The following is a 21,530-nucleotide window of genomic DNA, read 5'->3' on the forward strand; positions in this document are numbered from 1 at the left end:
AAATCTTGGAAAATGAGAAGTTATAGTTTCTGCAGAAAAATCAGTTTAGTACCCTGAGGTTTAGAGTGAGTTTTGACCATGTCATTGATGTGCACTTTGAGGCCCAAGCCACCAGAAGTTAGTATGGGGAGTATATAATAGGTTTTAGGAGTTGGTTGGAGGTTTGCATGTCATTTGGTTAGGTGCACAAGTAGAATAACAAAATCTGTCCAGCAGGGAACAGTTTTGTTGCAACTTAGAAATAGGGAGATTTGGCCATGTCATGGGTAGGCCCTCATTAGGCCCAATTGGGCCTTAGTTAGAGGGTATGTCAGAGAAGTTTTTCCAACCATAGTTCATAGGATATGAGCTAGAACCATGTGCCACAAGTTAATTCAAGTCAGGGCATTTTCTGCCCAGAAAAAAACAGGGGAACCTTGGACTTTTAGCTTAGGCCCAAGAAGGCCCAAGCCAGGCCTTTGAGCCACATCAAGCTTATGAGATGCCCTTAGGTCAGGAGAGTCTTGTGTAAAAATTTTGAAGAAAAACTTGTAGTTTAAGAGTGTCTAATGCACTCAAGAAACCTTAGTTACCATTCTGAAATTTGCACCAGTGAGCACTTTCACTTATCACATAGTTTTAGGACACTTAGAAGTGAGTATTAGGTCGACCACCATAGTTGTAAGATAGTATAAGGTCAGTAGAACAAAAGGCACAAGTGAGGGTCAATAGGTTTTGGATAATTTAGGAAAGGCACATTGAGTTAGGAAGCCCAAATTCGAAGACTTCGCTTAGTTAGCGACCAAGTAATTTAAGTGGTGAGTCGAGATCATCCAAGCCTAGTGTGGCGTTATGGTGTATGTGATGTTATTTGGTATTAATATACGATATGTGATTATGTGGCTACGTGTGTATATTTAAAAATATAAATGTTGGATATGAATTAAGTGTGTATAGGCCTAAGTGCCATCCATGTTTAATTTCGGGTTGTAAATAGGTTAAGATGGAAAGAATATATTATAATGAGGATTATTATTATTTATGTAGGATCTCGAGACGAGGGAAAACTTGCCTTAAAAGTCGAGTGAAGCTCCAGTTGTTGCTCCTACCAGTCAGACCAGACCAGTCTATCTCAAGGCAAGTGATTCAACTTGACCTTCGTATTTGCTGTAAACAGTTCATATATATATCGATGCAATTATCCTGAGTCATTTTGATATATTTAAATCAAGAGTATCTTTTGTTTATCTTTGAGTTACATAGAGATGCCATGAACCCTCGAGTACGTATTGCAAGTAGTTCAAAAGTCTTTCATGATAGTTTAATGCCATGATAAAATAGAGATTTGTTATAATACCTTATTGATCCTTTTGATTATCATGCTATTGATCCCTGAGAAATCTTGATATTGCACCCTGATGCTTTGATTCAACTCTTGAAATAACCTCGATAGAAACTTTATCTTGATACCTAAAAGCCAATCATTTCTTAAATTCATTCATGATTGTTTGATAACCCTATCCTTACCCTAAAAGCTTGATACCCTGTTATATCTTGAGCTGATGATCACTTTCTTTATATTTTAACACCTCTATCCTATTGGAACCAGTGATGCTTATCTTCTTGATGTTCTAATACCTATACCTTGTCTACAACCATTGCTTTAAGCCTAGTTTGGCATTACTCTTTCATATTATCCAATAGCCTTGCTTAATTTCCTTGTCAAAATTCTTGTTTATGGAAATCTCTCGATTACCCTAATATAGTAAAGTCTAGTGGATCATGGCCCTGAGATTTAGTGTCATATTTCCAGTGTTTCAAGTTGACCTATAATCCCCTGATAAAAAAAATGATTTCAGTCAAAAGAGATTTTGTCATAAATCGGCATCAGTTTTCAAAATGAATAAAAGGTGGATTTTTCAGTCCCAAAGGGGGACAAATGTTTTCTTGAATGGTGGATCTGGACTGAGACGCGAGTCCTTTCCACACTTATATTAGGCTTAAAAGTTGCCTAGGGATTCCCAATAATGTTTTAGAACCCAGCGAGGTTCGGGATTACTTCGCGGCTGATCACCGGCTGTAATCCGTAGCGTCATAAAATGATTTTGATTAAGAATGGTTTTAAAATTTGTTTTGATGCAAGCAAAATGATGCCAACTCACATAAGTTTTATCTCTCGATTATCATTGATTATGTCATTCCATTGTCATTCCTAAAGGTATATCTCGATTTATGCTTTGCGTTGTATTGTTAGCACTTGTTGAGCTTTTGGCTCACTTCTTGCTTTACCCTGATATTACAGCTAACAGCCATGGTTAGATTCAAGCAGACTGCCCGTAAGACCTGTGATGCGGATGCTTATGTTCGAGCCCAGGTAGAATAAGTAATAATAGTTGTGTGAGGACTCGGTATTTGTAATCAGATGTAATAGTTGGTAGTGTTGGGCTGTTCCAAACCCTAAACTGTAAGATCTTGGATTTTGGTTGTGTAGTACTCAATAAAATGATGTAATAGCTATAATTATTTTGCTATTTAAGTTGGGGGTGTGACATGTTCCATTAGATATTTGATCTCAACCAAAATTATCACTATTGACTGTATACTGTCAAAGGATAATATCACGAATCCGTTAACCAAAGGGTTATCAAGAGAAGTTTTTGAGAAGTCATCAAAATGGATGGGCCTTAAGCTTGTTGCTTAATAGCGTCACGGTGGACACCTAACCAATGCTGACTGGAGATCGCAAGAACTTGGTTCCATGGACCAACTAAATCATGATGAACAAATCACTATGGGGGAAACCCCTGACTTGTTCATATGGTGAGGAAACAATGAGACCCTTATGTTTAGGCTAAGCTTTTGAGATTTTAATAATCTTTTGGCAAATACATGGAATTCAGGAGTGAACGCATGGAATTCAGTTGAGTAAACGCGGGTACTCTATAAGATAAAGATCAAATATGTGGGAGAGATGTGAGACTGCTTCAAAGGAGAATTGTGAGGCACAATTCTTTAGAAACTCCTGCAGAACCGACGATGTTCCATGGCCAAATGGACATACTCATAAGAGTTGAACTAGTCAGAAAAGATATTGTGATAAGTATATCATGAATACACACATATGACAGATGCACAAAACTCAGCAAATCGCCTATAAACAAAATATTAAACCAACAAAACATAATCAATACAAATATTACACACATTTCATTTAAAAACACAAACAAAATCTAAAAATATCAGGCAAATCATCACAAAAACTAAGCAAACTGAGTGTAATTAACAATATCAACACGAATAGTAGATATAATAACACTAAAAGAGCTTCAAGAATACCTCCGAATAAATCGTAAAAACCCTAGTTTGATAGTCGGTCATGAAAATGCTTTGAGTTTTAGAGTGGATTTGACAGTTTATTGTTGCTTTTGTTATTATAGTGTTCTAATTACTAGTATTTCTATCACTAACTTGGTCCAAATGGCGCTTTTTTTATGGTATAACCTCACGAATGTTAATAATTAATGATTTTATTTATAAAAAAAATTAAAAAAAATATTATATATTTATTTGGTAGGATTTGAGTTCATGGGTTAGGATTTTAGAGCTTAAGGTTTTAGACTGATTGTATTTTTTTAAAAGTTGTTTTGAACGACTCAACCATATGGATATTAATCTTTAATAATTTTAGTGATGTGGAAATATTTTTTTTTAAAAAAATCGCATTAATTTTGTGTGATTATATAATGGTCAAAATGATAAAAGTACGACTTCCCATTAACTAATTTTGTCTTCCCATTAGCTGTATGTTTAACTTAACATCGAAAAAGGACTTGTAATATTCCTATATTTGACTAGATGTAGTTCAGAAATGAAGATTGGGTATATATATGATGATCTTTGTAGGTGCAATGAATAAGTGATCAACAAAAGTTTATATGAGTTCTATTAATATCTTCAAGAAATGGAGCAATAAAGTTGAAGACATTCAAAGCAGTTACTAGGATTGGTGTAAAGACCTAAAAGATTTGAAGTGAAGTTGATTGTGTATAGTAAAAGCCTTAAGAACTAGTTTCAAAATTTCTAATATTGAGGCCTGAAAACAGAACTAGTTGTCTGTAAATCAAATCAATTGCACTAGATATCAATGATGTGAAGGTAAGATGAGTATTATTATTATTGAAAGAATTATTAAGTGCGGTTTCATGTCGGAAAATAACGTTAAATAGTATATACCAAGCCCCAGAGAGAAGACGTGAAGACAATACAACTAAGCAGCTAAAAGGGCCTCTAGGATATAAGTAGAATGGCTTAAACGAGGACTTCTAGGCGCCACCAAAGGCACACAAGGCTCTCCTAGGTTCCACCTCTTAGTTTGTGATACAAAAACTAAATAAAAATTTTACACTTGGTCATGTAGGCACCACTTGAAGTTACGAGTTTTAAAAAGCTAAATAAAATTCCCTTTTGTACCACTCTTGACGCCAACTACCTCACCTCCACAAAAGTACGATATACTTGATGTTTTAAAGAAAGTTTTTAAGTATCAAGAAGCACTCTAGGCGCCACAGTGTCCCTCTAGTATGCAAGGAAGCACATCTTGATGCATTGGAACAAGACACCAAGTACAAAAGTGCCTTTTAGGCGCCACCACCTCATACTACTTCCTGTTATGCACCACATACTTATTCTCCTGAAGATTTTAAGTTAAAAGCATGTATTCTAGGTGCCATTAGACGTGAAGGAATGGTACAGGCGCCACTTACAACTGGATTAAATTTGAATATCTGGGCCACATGCAGCCACTTCTTTGTAACTCTCTGCCCAAGCTACTACATCATATACATGTCTATATGTACTGATATCAATCAGATTGTGGATCACTTCTCTTGAACTCAAAAGTAAAGCTTTGAAAAATTTATTTCCCGGAGTATATTTCAATTTCATACAAGAAATTGTAGAAAAAAATGTTGCCAAAATTTACTCATTCCATTAAAGCCTTACACACAATGTTACATTTAAATAGTTGTACCTTTTAGAGTGATAGACATAACCGTAGTCTGATAGTCTATCTTGTACGGTGAGTATAGGCTGGAATAGGCGGGTTTGGAGCTCATAACCATCCAAACCAAAATTAACGGTTTTACATTTTACTTAACCATTACCGTAATCATAACCATTACTTATATAACCAAATCACCCAAATTATAACGGTTCAGGTTGGGCGGCTTTCATTTAAACTGTTAAGAAAAATATGTGCATATATGTAATAGGTAAGAAATTTAATAAGTTAATAATTATCAATTAAACAAATTCATTATATGATAATTTAAATCTTTTAACTTTAATATTTAACATCCAAGTATACTTAACATATTATGGATTCAACTACTTATAAATATCAATAATTCATGTAATATATGTATCCCCAAAATATATAATTAAATATTTTAATATATTTGGGTGCTTTGGATATAACGGGCGGTATAAAAGACAAATTCAAATCAAACCGTTATTTTTCAGGTATTGAAAAAACAAAACTATAACTAATGCAGACCGTTACAAAACCATAAAATTCGGTTTGGGTGGTTTGAAACGGTTGATTTGGACGGTTATGGAAATTTTTGTTCACCCCTACTATGTTGTATATTTTATTTCTTATTGATATTTTGAATTCTTAATATTCAAAGTTCTAAGTAACCCTCGAGATTTAAATTTCTTATAAAGAATTTGACCTCGAAATAATTTGGACCTAATAATTGATATCAAACCTTGTTGATGGATATTATTGAGCAGATTGAAGCCGAATGTTTTACTCAACAATGCAGGTTTGGATAACTCAACATTAATAAGGATTTTAAAATAATTCTATGTTTCACTGAAATCAGTTCTGAATGACGATTGGGTATATACATAATGATCTTGGTAATTGTAGTAGAAAAGTCGTCAACAAAAGTCTGTATGATGTTCATTAATATCTTCAGACTGATAAAGTGATAAGTTAAATATTAGTAACGACGTACTTTTTTTAACTTATTTTGAATTTTCGTTTTTTATTGATTTTTTTTTAGAATATATGTTTTTAAATATTAATTTAATTTGAAATTTATAAATTAAGATAATTACATTTAAAAATTATTAATTTTGGTTCATTTAAGAAATATTACAAGTAAACCTATCCAGATATATATTACTTATAAGTATAAATCTATTTATCACTTGTAAGTTAAGTATAAATCTATTTATCACTTGTAAGTTAATTATTCATTTGAAGTCATTTATTTTTAGTTTTTACTCTTCAATTAATTAGCTTAATTTTACTATATTAACTCGTTATGAACTTATTTGAACTCAAATTTTTACTTGCCCAAATTTGGGGCTTCTACTATAGTCTATAGCGTCTTAAACCCTAACAAACCGCTAAACCCCTAAATCTCACCATCACAAACCCTAAAAATGTCATATTTTCTCGCTCTCCGCCGTCTCCGCCACTTCTCTTCCGTCACTGCCGCCGCACCAATCACCTCCGTAGCTTCCTACGACGCCGCGGACGCCGCCGCAATAACAATCTCCAGAGCCAAATCGAAACTACGAACTGAATACGATCCCGACAAAGCATTAGAAATCTACGCCACTGTGTCCGAACACTACACCTCACCTCTCGCATCTCGCTACGCTCAGGATCTCACCGTCAAGCGTCTCGCAAAAGCTCGAAGATTTAAAGACATTGAAAAGCTAATTGAGTCTCATAAGAGTGATCCTAAAGTTAAACAAGAGCCTTTTTTAACTACACTTATTCGATCTTACGGTCTAGCTGGAATGTTTAATCATGCGCTTAATACGTATAATCAGATGGATGAGCTTGGCACACCGCGCACAGCTGTTTCGTTTAATGGATTGCTTTCGGCTTGTAATTACGCCAAATTGTATGGGAAAGTACCTCAACTGTTTGTGGAAATGTCGGAGAAGTATGGTTTAAGGCCGAATCAGTTTTCGTATGGGATATTGATCAAGTCGTATTGTGAGATTGGTTCGCCTGAGTTAGGGATTGAGAAGATGAGGGAAATGGAGGAGAAAGGAATTGAGGTTACTGCGGTTGTGTTTACGACGATTTTGCATTCGTTGTATAAGAGAGGGAATGTGGAGGAAGCGGAGAGGTTATGGAATGAGATGGTGAGTAAAGGATGTGTGCTTGATGTTGGGGCTTATAATGTTCGGATTATGCACTTGCATAAGGATAAGCCGGAAGGTCTGAATGAGCTTATTACGGAAATGAGTGATGCTGGGATTAAACCGGATACGATAAGTTACAATTATTTGATGAATTGTTATTGTATGAATGATATGATGGCGGAGGCTAAGAAGGTTTATGAAGGATTGGAAGGTAATTGTTGTCATCCTAATGCAGCGACGTTTAGGACGTTTATTACTCACTTGTGCAACAAAGAGATGTTTGAGTATGGGTATAAGGTGTTTAAGAAGAGTGTGGAGGTGAATAAAATACCGGATTTTGGTACTTTGAAGCCTTTAGTAGAGGGTTTAGTAAAGAAATCGAATAAGAAGGATGCAAAAGGGTTGATTCGCACTCTGAGGAAAAAGTTCCCGCAGAAAATCCTGAAAGCTTGGGATCAAGTTGAGGTGGAACTTGGATTGATTAGTACTGATCCTGCTAAAAATGATATAAAAGCGCCAAGGACGTGATTCATTGTGATTCAGGTAGTATTTTACTCAAAAAAAATCTTAATGCTTTAATTCAGGACTTCTCTGAATTGAAGTTGGGCGGTCTTTGAAGCTCACTCATGGTCTCAAGGGTGCCAGCATTAGCAGAGCTTTGGTTATGGATTTAACTTAATGTCAATGTTGGTATTCTGGTTTCTGTATTTCGGCACTCAAGCTGCAATATAATTTTATGTAATTGTATTTTTGGGGTGGCGAAACTTAAAGGATACTAGTGATACTGAGCTTATGTTGTTATTTGTTTGTTCTGGAATAGAGATTATAACTTTGTTCAGAATCTTTTTCTTGACATTATTTTTTTGTGTGCTTTAAGTGTGAATACATTTTCCATATATCGTCTCCTGATCATTACCAAGAACGATATCAATCTCTTTCAAGTGTAAGCTTACCATGGTAAAATAAACATGTTTTTATTTGGTGACTAATGATTCTGTCCAGTAACCTCTCTTTTAGCCTTTTTTTAATAGTAATTGTTGTCGAGTAAAATGAGTACTTGATTATTGTATGAGCAGCTGTGGTAGAACATTTAAAAATGTTACTAGATCCTTTTGTTAATAAGAATTGAAATTGTTATGCAACCAAGAAGTCCCATTGTTTGGACGCTGGAACAAAATCTAGTGGGGTTGGAAAAGTTGAGTCGAACGAATATAGATAGAATTTGGCAGATTCAAGGGTCGTCTCATGGAAAGTTCATGTTTAGGCACCTACACTACACTCCCTTGTATAACATAACTATCATCTGCCAAAATAAAGATCTTTCATATTTTTGAATTTATAGAACCAACACAACACTGGATTAAGTGATTAATGGCTAGGATTAATCTAATCAAGCTACGCGTTGGTTACATTTAACCCATCAAATAAACCTATACTCCACACGTTTCACACCATTCATATGCCTATACAAGTACAAATCAGGGCCAAGTTCATTGCTAATTAATGATTACAAAAACCTTAAAAGTGAACACTTTTAATCAGTTTAGTTCATTCCAAAAATCTCTTTTCTAGTTCCTTGAAAGTTCCATTTCCTTGTAATACTTAATCATGTGGTCGTTGCACTTGTTTAAGCTCATATGCAATTTTAGAAGCCTAACATATTCCAACTCTGCATTTGCCCATGCCTAGAGTGTTCACTCTTATCATTATCTTTGACTTCATTAATTGATTAATGACAACAAAATCCTGATTAATTACAACAAAAAACGAAGCAAACTTATACTTTCTGCAGATTGGCAAGGAAGTCCCCCTGGAACTTCCAAACAACCTTTTTCCGTTTTATATACACTCAGGAAGTGATTTGGTTTTTAAGTGTTAATTCTTTCTGTGCTATTTTACATATGCATGCATGCTCTATCAGCACTATCAGGCTTTTCAAAAATTATATTGTTTCGAAATTAATGGTTTATCCCAACCTGATGAAGTCGGAATCAAACTGTATTCAGATCCCGGGACCATTGATTATCGGGGCTGGACCTTCGGGGTTAGCTGTCGCTGCATGTCTTAGACTTAAAGGACTTCCATTTCTTATCGTCGAGAAAGAAAGGTGTCTAGCATCATTATGGAAACTGAAAATGTATGATCGTTTAAAACTTCACCTCCCGAAAGAATTCTGTCAATTGCCTTACATGCCATTCCCGCAGGAATTTCCTGCATACCCCACGAAGCAACAGTTCATAACTTACTTGGAAGCTTATGCCAATCATTTCTCGATCACACCAAGATACGGTGAGGGAGTTAAGTGGGCACACTATGATCCTGCTAAGTGTGTGTGGCATGTGCGTGTGGATGAAGTTGTGTATTTGTGTCGTTGGCTCATTGTAGCAACAGGGGAGAATGCAGTTCCAGTACTGCCAAATATAGCTGGATTGCAAGATTTTAATGGAAGAATTCTACACACCAGTGATTACAAGAATGGAGATGAATGTAGAGGAAAAAAGGTTCTGGTCGTGGGTTGTGGGAATTCTGGCATGGAGATCAGTTTGGACCTTTGTAATTATGACGCTCAAGTTTCTTTAGTAGTGAGACATGAGGTACTATCATACTTTACAAACCATATTTGCAGTGCAATCTCTCCTTTTCTAAGCTATACACTTCAGTCAAAAAAATAAATATTCTGATATAGTATTATGTATTTGCAGCTGCACGTTTTGCCTAAAGAAATGCTCGGTAGATCTACTGTGGCTCTCTCCATGCGGTTGCTTAGGTGGCTACCTTTAAGACTAGTCGATTGGTTTTTGATACTTTCTTCATGGCTAATTCATGGTGATACAAGCAGAAGAGGGATAGTAAGACCTAAAACTGGCCCTTTGCAACTTAAAGAGGTTACTGGTAGAACTCCTGTTCTGGATGTTGGTTCAATGGCCAAAATCAAAACTGGTGAAATTATGGTTGGTAACATCTTAATAAACTTGATGCGCACATATCTCTGTCCTTGATACATCTTGAATCTAAAAGTTTTAACTATAAGTGTAGGTACTAAACATAGTCTAACAATTGAGGAATGTGATAAATGCAGAATACTTATAGTGACAATGTGTAACTTGCAGGTGGTTCGAGGCATTAAGAAATTCACACCCAACGGTGTTGAATTCGAGGGTGGAAGAACAGAAGGGTTTGATACAGTTATCCTAGCAACAGGGTATAGAAGCAATGTAGCATCATGGCTGAAGGTACCTGATTCCCAATACACACTTTTGTATTTGCATTGTTTCAAATGGTGCATTGGCTTAAAAATATTTGTGCTATTGTTGTTTATTATAGGAGGAAGATTTCATCAGCGAAAAAGATGGAAACTCAGCAAACACATTTCCTAAAGGCTGGAAAGGAGAGAACGGAATATACAGTGTTGGTTTCAGCCGGCAAGGATTGTTAGGAATTTCAATTGATGCACGAAGAGTTGCAGAAGATATTGTGGGGCAATGGAAGTCTTGAGACAGAAAAAACATGTTTAGAATGCTAACTATCTAACCTTAGTTAAATTTCATGTCCCAGTTGTCCAAAACTTAGAAACAGAGAAAGTAAATTCTAGACTTAGTCCACTTGCAGTAGAGAATATGAATATAACAGATTGTACAAAAAAATTCCAAACTGAAGAACATAATTTCTTTTCAGTTTTCATTTGATCGTTGTCTATACAAGTATTGTTATGCTTATACCTTTGTCAATGCAGCCAAATCTTACTCAAATACTCGCTTCATTTGACAAAGAAGATTTTATTCTAATTTAAGCACTAGAAAATACCCTTTACGCCAAAACACTTGATAATATATCATGCAAATAGCAGAAAAAAACCCATTAAGCGATGTCCTCCAACAGAAGTTATATATATTAATTATTTGACAATGCTTACAAAGGCTTTCTTGATCTTAAGACGATATCTATCAAAACTAAACAGTATGCTAATAAGTTAAAAGTAACACACTCTGTTCAAGCATCACTAGCTGGTTTTAGATGCAATAGTTTAAATAATATCTAAAAAAATAAAATTACATGTTAAAATTCCATGTACTCTGAGCATGCACAGTTGGGAACGTCAACTTCTCCGCCAAATTGAGAGATGCAGAAACCTAAAAAGTAGAGAGAAGAAGTCTTAGAGGACAAAACAAAAAGCATAATTCTCGTCAATTATAAGAAAAGACGTCTCTGCTAGTCGGAAACTTCTAGAGACAGAGCATTGTAACAAATTGAAAAAATAGACACTAATTTATAAGAGTGTTATGACTATATTTCGCGCAAAAACATAATTCTCATTCCATAGGCATAAAATTACATTGCATTTTCCATACTTTCACTTTTCAATAAATATGAAAATTTGAAAAACTCTAGTCATGCACAATCTTGGCAATTTAACGACTTTCCAAATTTCCACCACAAGGTTATATATAAAAGCAAATTCTTCTAAAAGAGAGCAAACCATATACTAAATTCATAATATTGCTATTCTACTGATAATATCTTCCATTGACTCAAACCATTAACTAAACATGCTATCTTGCTATCCTATTAATAATATCTCCCAGTGCCTCGCTTCCTCACCGTTCTCTATCACCTACCTTACACTTAAATTCAAGTTAAAGGTTTCATCTTTTCTCATACATACAAAAGAACATGTAAATTCTAGATCAATTTACTTTATAATTTGACAAATTGGGGAGAAACGCAAGGTAGAACAACAATACCTAAAATCAAATCACCAAGGAGGGAAGAGGTGAAGTATACCTCATTCTAGTAACTAGACCGACCGTTATCACTTATCACAATCCAATGTATCACAATCGAAACTAAACAAACACATCCGAAAATCAAACATAACAGCAAACAAACACACAATCCACCAGATTCCAAACCAATTACACAATTCAAACCAATAATCCAAGCTATAAAACAAACCATAAACAATACCGAAATTCAGGAATCAATACCTTAAAGTTTCCATCTCCCGAATTCTTCAAAAAATCAACTCCAAGAACCTTATTATCGGACTTATACGAAGCCTTAACCACATCACCGCCATTAAACTTCTGCGAAAGAGCTAATTTCCACGCCTTGCTAGCGAAATTATAACCAGGCTCGACCGTAGTCAAACCTTTATGCGAATAGCTATACTTAATCTTCGAGTTACCGGAACCAAAATCATATCTACCAGACACCGCATTATCGGAATTGAGCTCAAGCTTCCCTCCCAATGAAGTATAATTATGCGCCCTAGCGTGAGCATACCTCAAGTGTACCGGTTTTTTCATAACCTTAAACGAGTTGAAAAATTGAAACCTAAAATCCTAAATTCAACCAAATTAATTAATTAAAATTTAAAACAACTCAATTAAATATTTAATTCTGGCGGGAAACAATAAAAAATATATAGACCACTGTTACGGCATACTTACTCGATCGGAGACATTGTATTCGAGACTGAAAGCGTCGGATTTTTCGAGGGCGAGAGACTTGAGAGAGACGCCGCTGGAGAGGAGAGAGGAAGTGTCGGCGACGGCGGCGGCGAGGTTTAAGTCGCTGTTGTCAAAGGCTAAAGCTCCGGCGGCGTAGGTCTGTTTTGTAAGAGCATCGTAGCGTGTTGTGATAGAAGCAGATGCCATTGAAATTAATGTAAGTATGTGTATGTGTAGGGAGAAGAAGGTGTGTGTGTATATAGGGATAGATAGATAGAGGTTGTATAGGATATTGGAGGGAACCTAGAGGAAGTAGGGTTTATGTAGGGGTTGGTTTTGTAAGTATGATTCGAGTTCGACAAGAACTAAAATCAACTATATATGCAACTTCATTCAAGTTTTTAGAAGAATAACTGATTTTTTATTATATTTGAGATTTCATCAACTTACATTTAAGGTTATATTTGTTTGTAAAAATTGAATTTTTAAAAAAATAAAAGTTCAAATTTTTACAAATAAAAACTTAAAAGAACTCGTATTTTTGAAAACACATCCTTTCATTATCAACCGAATATAAAATTCATATATTTTATATTGTTAAATGAATATTCTAGAATAATTGTTCAAATTCATTTAATGTAGTCGTTCCAAAATAAATTTTGAGTTCAGCTCATTCGACTTGATTCATTATTAACCAAATTCGAGCTTAAAGGCGAAAAAGTGATCAAAAAGTATACGAGCTCGAGGTAGTTTTACACATATTTAACTCGCAGTCGACTCGTTTAACTCGAAATCGTCTCAAACTTATTAAACCCCGTTTGATTCATTTAATTTTATGTAAATTAATATGATCAATAAATATTATGGTTTTTTTTAAAAATACAGTATTTTTTAGAAAAATAATGTCATTTTTAAACTTATTTTTTTTAAAAAAAAATAGTTTCAAGTTCAAAATATGATTTACAATATGTACAATATATTATGCATCTTTTATTTTATTTTATTTTTAAGTTGGTTTTAAGCTTGATTAGGTTTGCAAGTTTTAAACACGACCTTAAAATCAACATTCTCGAAATTCAAAATTACGTTACGTAACAGATTACGGATGTTGCAGGTCTTATTTTTTTAAATAAAACTTAAAAATTTGTATGTTTAAAAATAGCTTTGAAGATGACAGTGTTGTTGAAAATAAGTTTACAAATACAGTTGTTTTGGGTAATTTTTCAAAATATTAATATCAAGATTTTCAAATATTTATATTAAAATAGTTAAACTCCTATACATTGTTTATTGATATTATTGAATCAAAATTACTTATAATATTTAGTGTTGTTTAGTTTTATATTATACTAATTTTAAAACCGTGCGATGCACAAATCTCTGTTTAGTATTATATGACTTTATAAAAAACTTAATTTGAATTGAAGTCTTAAATTTTCTCATTTAAATTTTTTTAAATAATGTGATTTCACGATAAAATATATTAATACTAGTATATGTTCATGATTTTTTTTAATATGAGATATTCACAAGGACAATAATAATTATTAAACGATATAATTTTATTGATATTTCTACGTGTTTTACAAAAAAATGATTATACTTTAATTAAAAGTTAAGTTTTAGTTTGAATCAATGTTATATGAATTATATTTAGTCTGATATTAACTCTGTTTTATCCTGAATCAATAATTTAAATTATTGTGTTTTAACCTAAGGCTAATTACAGTGACAAATTCAACTAATTATTTTTAGTTTGATTTTAATTTTTTAAACCCAGTTCAATATGATAATTTTGTTTTTATATGATTAGTTTTAGTTAGTCGAATTATATTTTAGTAAATTAACTTTTGATTGTATAAATATAGATATCTATAATTAAATAATTTAGTAGAATAAATTGACTTAAGTATTAATTAGAATAATATATACATCAATATGAATTAGAATTTAAATTTGTAGAAGACTTAACTTTAATATCAAATAAAATAATAAAAAGTTCAATATAAATTAGAATTTTAATTGATAAAAAAAATTGCCTTGAATATTAATCATCAATGAGAATTAGAATGACTGGTCGACCAACCAAATTCTTAATATTTCGTTCATTATAATATAGTATATACAATATAGATATCTTATAATTTTCTGTATTATAACAACATTTTGCGTCTGAATTTAAGATTAAAAAATTAAATAAAATAGGGGTTTTTTCATAAATATCCAAGTTTTATAAACTTTTTGTAAAACTACTGTCATTTTTTAAAACAAATTGCAAAAATACTATATTTCAAAAAATATTTATAAAAATACGGAGGTTGTAATTGCAACCATATATGCAACTGTTTGTAATTATATATGCACCCACAAATGCAAATTTGAAAAAACTTTTGAAAATTACCTATTGTTGCAAAATAAGTTGTCGAGCTGGTTGCAAATGGCGAAAAATGAATGTCCCTGCGATGCCAGTGCTAAAACCACAAAAGTTGAAAGAGATATGTCCTAAGTCCAATCATGTATGAGGATTTAGGAAAAACTTTTATGTAATCTGTTTTGATTTCATTGATATTAATAAAAGGCTTGTTTTGTTTCTATTGCGGGCTCTATCTATTTAAATGTTTAAATAAGATATACCACAGTTTAGAGTAAAACTTTTTATGGATTGTGATGAGATCATAATAATGAGACCTAAAAGATGATAACTCTAAATTTAAATAGTTGCTGGTCGTAGGATTACTAACTAGTAATTAATAATCCGCAAAGATCGGTACATACTATGCTTGCTTCATTATGAAGGATGTCTGTTCTCATAGACATTTGTGTGGTGACACTATAGCTAGTATGTAGGTGCTTAATATAGAATAAGTTCACTGAACATGACTCCCACAGCTGAACAACTGATGGAGTTCACTCACGTGTCAGCAGTTGTTCACATAGTGATAGTTGTACAAGTATCCTTAGACTTGAGGTCATCATAGTCATCTTGTGTACACTGAACTATGCTTTGGTTTAGTTCTTAGTCTCCAGGGACAATTATAAGGGCTCTACTGGGTATAAGAATTTGTACACAAAGATAGTGTATGATCAATAATTGATCTACCCCTTCCAGTGAAGGAATAGAATGTTCAATATTGTTCCACTTATGCTAGTTCAAGAATCTCTGGCCAGAGTGAATGAAATTAGAAAGGAGTTTCTAATTTACATTAAATAAAACTAAGCATAGTGAATGAGAAAGCAAATGATTAAATAAGATAGACTTGACACAAGTTCCATGCCTTGTATTTAATCGTGACATTGCAGGGTAGAAGGAATTAATTGTACAGTAACTATTCACTGAATGGGTTCTTGGTATTCTAACCAGTGAATTCGTATTATCCGGATAGTCGCGATATGCTGAGAAATATCCCTCACGGTGTAGAATAAATATGATTAATTAATTAATTATATTTAATGAATTAGAGAATTTATATAAATAATGATAAAATAGTTTTATTATTATTTATTTATACTACCGGCTTAATATTGAACCTACAGGGTCACACCATAAAAGAGAATGATTTAATGGTGGATGAATTAATTAATAATGGCTGATAATTATTTATTTATGAAATAAATAATTAATTGGTAAATTTAATAATTGATTAAATGAGATTTAATTGATTATAAATTAATTAAGAAAAAGTTCTTAATATTATTAATTAAGAATTTAATTTTGGAAATTAAATCAAGTGAGAGAATTATTTCTAAAGTGTTTAGAAAAAGGATTAATAATTAAAAGGTTTTTTAATTATTAGTGAGAATAATAAAGGGTTAATAATAATAATATTTTATGGAAAAAATTTCAGCTGAAAATTTTGCTTATAAATATACTATTATAAACCCTATTTTTGCCTCAACCTAAAAATTTACAAAAACCCTAATTCTCTCCACCTCCTCCTTCATTACATCGATTTCTTGGTGGATACCGGTGGAGTGTTTCACACTTGAGGAGCAGCTGCTAGGGACCTCCGCTCGTGGTTCTTGGATCGCTTTTAAAGGTTGAAAACGATCCCTCAATTTAATTCACAATCTGTATGCGTATTATATGGATTTTAAATCATGAAAAATTATTTTACCATGCTTCTGTGATAGATAAAATCCACCAATGGTATCAGAGCATAGGTTGTATGCATATAGATGTGTGGTAAAAAATTCAGAATTTTATGTGCTTGTATGAATTAATTATGATTTTTGCAAGTTATATCATGGATTAATTATGACTGATTAGAAATTGTTTCTCATAATTATTTTGACTGTAGATCTGGGTTCTACAAGTGTTGTAGATCGTCTATGTATTTTTTTCATAATTTTATGATGTATGGATTAATTGTTATGAATTTTTGAAGTTATTTTAATTAAATTCGTAATGAAATATATATATATATATATATATATATATAATCTGTTAGTGTATATATATATATATATGTTTATGCTGCTGTGCTTTTAAAGAAGAGCACTGTTAGTCTGTTATCATGGTGGCACGAAAAAAGGAACGGCACGTTTTTCTGTGCAAAGCAAAGTCGGCGGCGACAGTCAGGAAAGAGGGGAGTAGCGCGCGTGGGGCACACGTGCTCGTGTGTCACGCGCGGAGCGTGTCAGACACGCGCGGGTCAATGGTCAGCGTAATGCTGACGTCATGTTGACGTCATGCTGACGTCATTAGATGACGGCATGCTGACGTCAGCTTAGGGTTTGGGGCGCGTGGACGAAAGTCAGACACGCGCCTGACAGCGCGTGTGCGCGTGTCGGCGCGTGGATTTTCTTCTCGGGGCGCGTGAGGGCGCGTGGCTTGTCAGAATTGAGCGTGCTTGGTGCCGTTGGATTCGTCTTTCCGAGACGCATCTAATGGTATATTATATTGTATTTTCTGAAATTGTTTCGGACTGTTTATAGCTGACAGAAGTATTTTAAAGCATGTTTTTGACTATTTTAATTGCTTTTAAATGCATCATGTGATACATAGAGATGTATAATGCTTAGACCAATATGCTACATGATTTAACATGCCTACCTTTACGTTTATTCATGCTTATATATGTGATATATACTTGGTTTATCATGCGATGATTGATTTAGGTGAACTTAATTAACATAAGGCGTTTGTTAGACAATCTAGTATAGTGAAATTGTTTCATGACCTTAATATAAATATTATGAATACGATCTTGAGATTCTTGAGTTTATGAAACACGTAATTGAATATGAATTTTAAATACTAAGAGAAATGATGATTCTGTCAACAACAGATTTCTATCCGTAAGAAAGGGTTAGTAAGTGACGCCTCTTGACAATGCTCCACCCGATCTGGGAATCATCTGATTATCGATTATTGATTTGAAATATTTAATTTAAAAGGAAGAATCTCTTTATAATATGATTATGATTGTAACGTAATATAATCCCTCTAAAATTAAATAATATCAAGTAGTAATTGGTCAATGACACAACGGGCTTGTGTCGGTCATAGCCTTCCAACATGGTAGAAAGTGGTTCTTATTTTTAAATCATTGTCGTTTCGTGATACAGTCGAGGGCTTTAATTTCGAAATAAGAAATACTTGTCTATTACATAGAGATGTGTACATTGAATTAGAATCTAAAGGTCGTTACGTGCTATAGTCGTTGGCCGTTGGAGACTGATTCAATTATACGAAATGTTGGGTTAGACTTGACTTAGAATATTGAGTTTGTCGTGCTACAGCCGTGACTCAATTATTCAAGAGGCTAAAGTTATATTAGGGAATAACATAAGATGTAATTGACAAGAGTTGTCTGCCTATTGAACATCACATGACGTTTCGTGCTACAGCCGAGGTTGTGTGATGGAATGTAGGATCCCTATTCCCACTAGTATTATGAATGCTTAGTTTTCACTTAGGGGTTGTATTTAGATAAACTAGTGGGAGCCACTTATGAATAAAGACCCGATTCATATAGTATTTTAAAATAAAATTGAATATTTGCTAAGTGTTGTTATGTGTTTATCATTTACAGATTTACTATATTCGTCATGTCTTCTACACTATCACTCCGGAGCATACTAGATGCTCACAAGTTGACTGTTTCTAATTTAGCTGTTTGCTTCCACTGTAACAAGTTGGGGCACTGGAAGAGGAACTGCAAGGTTTCCCTTGGAGAATCGAAGAAGAAGAAGGGTAGTGAGACTACCACTTCTGATTCAGGCATGTTCATAATCGAAGTTAATATGTCACTAGGTCAAATTTCTACTTGGGTATTAGATACCGCATGTGGTTCTCATATTTGCAATTCGTTGCAAGGACTAAAGGGAAGTAGGACTCTTGAAAAAGATGAAGTGATTCTACGTATGGGCAATGGAGCAGGGGTTGCGGCCATATCTCTAGGATCATTTAGTTTACATATGCGTACGGGCAAGACTATTATTTTGAATAATTGTTATTACGTTCCCTCTATTGTGAGGAATATTGTTTCTATCCCTATGTTGGATTTGGATGGTTTTCATTTATTATTAAGAATAATGAATGTTCTATTCTTAGAGATAATGTTCTTTATGGTCGTGGTATTTTAAATAAAGGTCTGTATGTATGTGACGTAGAGCATGATTTATATCAGATTGAACAAACTAATAAAAGAAAAGGAGATGATGAAAATCTGACCTATTTATAGCACTGTAGGCTAGGTCATATTAGTGAAAATAGACTGCGGACATCGCATAAGGAAGGGTTACTTGACCCCTTTGATTTTGAATCATATCCTACATGCGAGTCTTGTCTATTGGGTAAAATGACAAAATCTTCATTTAGTGGATATGGAGAGAGGGTTGCAGATTTGCTAGGATTGGTACACACAGATGTATGTGGACCAATGTCTATGCAAGCCATTGGTGGATTTTCATACTTCATTACTTTCATAGATGATAAATCTAGATTCAGATATGTGTATTTGATGAAACACAAGTCTGAAGCCTTTGAAAAGTTCAAAGAATATAAACATGAAGTGGAGAAACAAACCAAACATAGTATTATAACTCTTCGATCAGATCCAGATGGTGAATACTTGAATGGAGAGTTTCTAGATTATCTCAAAGAAAATGATATGGTCTCCCAGTGGACTCCTCCATATACTCCACGGTTGAATGGGGTATCTGAAAGGAGAAATCAAACTTTGTTAGACATGGTTCGGTCCATGATGAGCTATGCGAATCTTCCAGTATTCCTATGGGGTTATGTATTGGAAACCTCAGCATATTTACTGAATAAGGTGCCTTCCAAATTTGTTCCTCAAACTCCATATGAGATATGAAAAGAAAGGAAACCGAGTCTTAAGCATGTTAAGATTTGGGGATGTCCAGCTTATGTCAAGAAAGTTGACCCAGATAAGCTGGAATCTCGATCCGTAAAATGTAATTTTGTGGGATATCCTAAAGAGACTTTGGGGTATTACTTTTACACCGATCATCGGGTGTTTGTCTCCAGACATGCTACCTTCTTGGAAAAGCAGTTTATCCTTGAAGGAAACAGTGGGAGCAAAATTGAACTTGATGAAGTTCAAGAAGCACAAACTACTACGGATCAAGTGGAAACACCTGTTCAGACTGAACAACCTTCTGTGGAACTGCCCATTCGTAGGACATGGAGAGTGTCTCGCCAACCTGAGAGGTATTATGGCCTTGTCATTGAGAATGACAATGAGTTGTCAATCATTGATGATGACGATCCTGTGACCTATAATGAGTCTATGAGTAGTGTTGACTAAGAGAAATGGCATAGTGCCATGAAATCCGAAATGGAATCTATGTATACCCACCAAGTATGGACTCTGGTTGAGGCGCGTGAAGGTGTTAAGCCTATTGGGTGCAAGTGGGTATACAAAAGAAAGATTGGAGCAGATGGCCAGGTGGAGACCTATAAGGCCAGTCTCGTGGCAAAAGGATTCAAACAAAGGCAAGGGATTGACTTTGATGAAACTTTTTCGCCTGTAGCCCTGTTAAAATCAATTCAGATTTTTCTTGCGATTGCTGCTTACTACGACTATGAGATCTGGCAAACGGACATGAAAACGGTCTTCCTCAATGGGGAACTTGAGGAGGAAGTGTATATGACACAGCCAGAGGGTTTTCTTTCCAAGTGAAATGAACACCTAGTGTGTAAGCTGCTGCGAACCATATATAGTTTAAGGCAAGCTTCTCGTAGATGGAACATCCGTTTTGATGAGACAATCAAAGAGTTTGGTTTTATCAAAAACATAGATGAACCATGTGTCTACAAGAAGGTTAGTGGGAGCGCAGTAACATTTCTTGTATTGTATATAGATGACATACTTCTTATAGGAAATGATATACTGATGCTGCAATCAGTCAAAGTATGGCTATCAAAGAACTTCACCATGAAGGACTTGGGAGAAGCATCCTACATTCTCGGTATGAAGATCTATAGAGATAGATCTAGAAGAATGATAGGTCTTATCCAGGGTACATACATCCAGAAAGTGCTTAAAAGGTTTAGCATGGAAAACTCCAAAAGGGGTCTCATACCGATGAGCCATGGAGTGTCCCTTTCCGAACAAATGTCTCCTAAGACACCTGAGGAAAGAGAGCGTATGAGTAAGATTCCTTATGCTTCAGCAATAGGATCTATCATGCACGCGATATTATGTACAAGGCCTGATATTGCTTATTCAATTAGTGTGACGAGCAGATATCAGTCCAATCGAGGTGAAGACCACTGAAAAGCAGTGAAAAACATCCTTAAGTACTTGCGAAGGACTCAGGACATTTTTCTTATTTTTGGTGGTGAATCTGAGTTGAAAATAGAGGATTATACTGACTCTAGTTTTCAATCATAAAGTGATAGCAAATCCATGTCAGGGTACGTGTTTACTCTGAATGGTGGTGCGATTAGTTGGAAGAGTT

General features: G+C 34.2%; 3 protein-coding genes across 3 annotated transcripts; 2 read left to right on the plus strand and 1 right to left on the minus strand.

Annotated features, from left to right (window-relative positions):
* Positions 1 to 6,350: 6,350 nt before the first annotated feature.
* Positions 6,351 to 8,138, plus strand: LOC141717838 (small ribosomal subunit protein mL103 (rPPR7)). Its single transcript, XM_074520050.1, has one exon. It carries the CDS (start codon positions 6,433 to 6,435, stop codon positions 7,675 to 7,677), a length of 1,245 nt encoding a protein of 414 aa, XP_074376151.1. The 5' UTR covers positions 6,351 to 6,432; the 3' UTR covers positions 7,678 to 8,138.
* Positions 8,139 to 9,110: 972 nt separating this feature from the next.
* On the plus strand, positions 9,111 to 10,644 carry LOC141718372 (indole-3-pyruvate monooxygenase YUCCA6-like). The gene is made up of 4 exons (XM_074520755.1): positions 9,111 to 9,743; positions 9,852 to 10,100; positions 10,260 to 10,382; positions 10,474 to 10,644. Exons 1-4 carry the CDS (start codon positions 9,111 to 9,113, stop codon positions 10,642 to 10,644), a joined length of 1,176 nt encoding a protein of 391 aa, XP_074376856.1.
* A 358-nt stretch (positions 10,645 to 11,002) lies between these two features.
* On the minus strand, positions 11,003 to 12,954 carry LOC141716684 (outer envelope pore protein 24B, chloroplastic-like). Its single transcript, XM_074518880.1, has 3 exons — positions 12,600 to 12,954; positions 12,135 to 12,491; positions 11,003 to 11,279 (listed from the first exon to the last, which is right to left on the minus strand). The coding sequence occupies exons 1-3, from the start codon at positions 12,804 to 12,806 to the stop codon at positions 11,199 to 11,201; spliced, it is 645 nt and encodes a 214-aa protein (XP_074374981.1). The 5' UTR covers positions 12,807 to 12,954; the 3' UTR covers positions 11,003 to 11,198.
* Between the last annotated feature and the right edge of the window lie 8,576 nt (positions 12,955 to 21,530).

This window comes from Apium graveolens, chromosome 4 (assembly GCF_009905375.1).
Source record: "Apium graveolens cultivar Ventura chromosome 4, ASM990537v1, whole genome shotgun sequence".
Taxonomy (NCBI): domain Eukaryota; kingdom Viridiplantae; phylum Streptophyta; class Magnoliopsida; order Apiales; family Apiaceae; genus Apium; species Apium graveolens.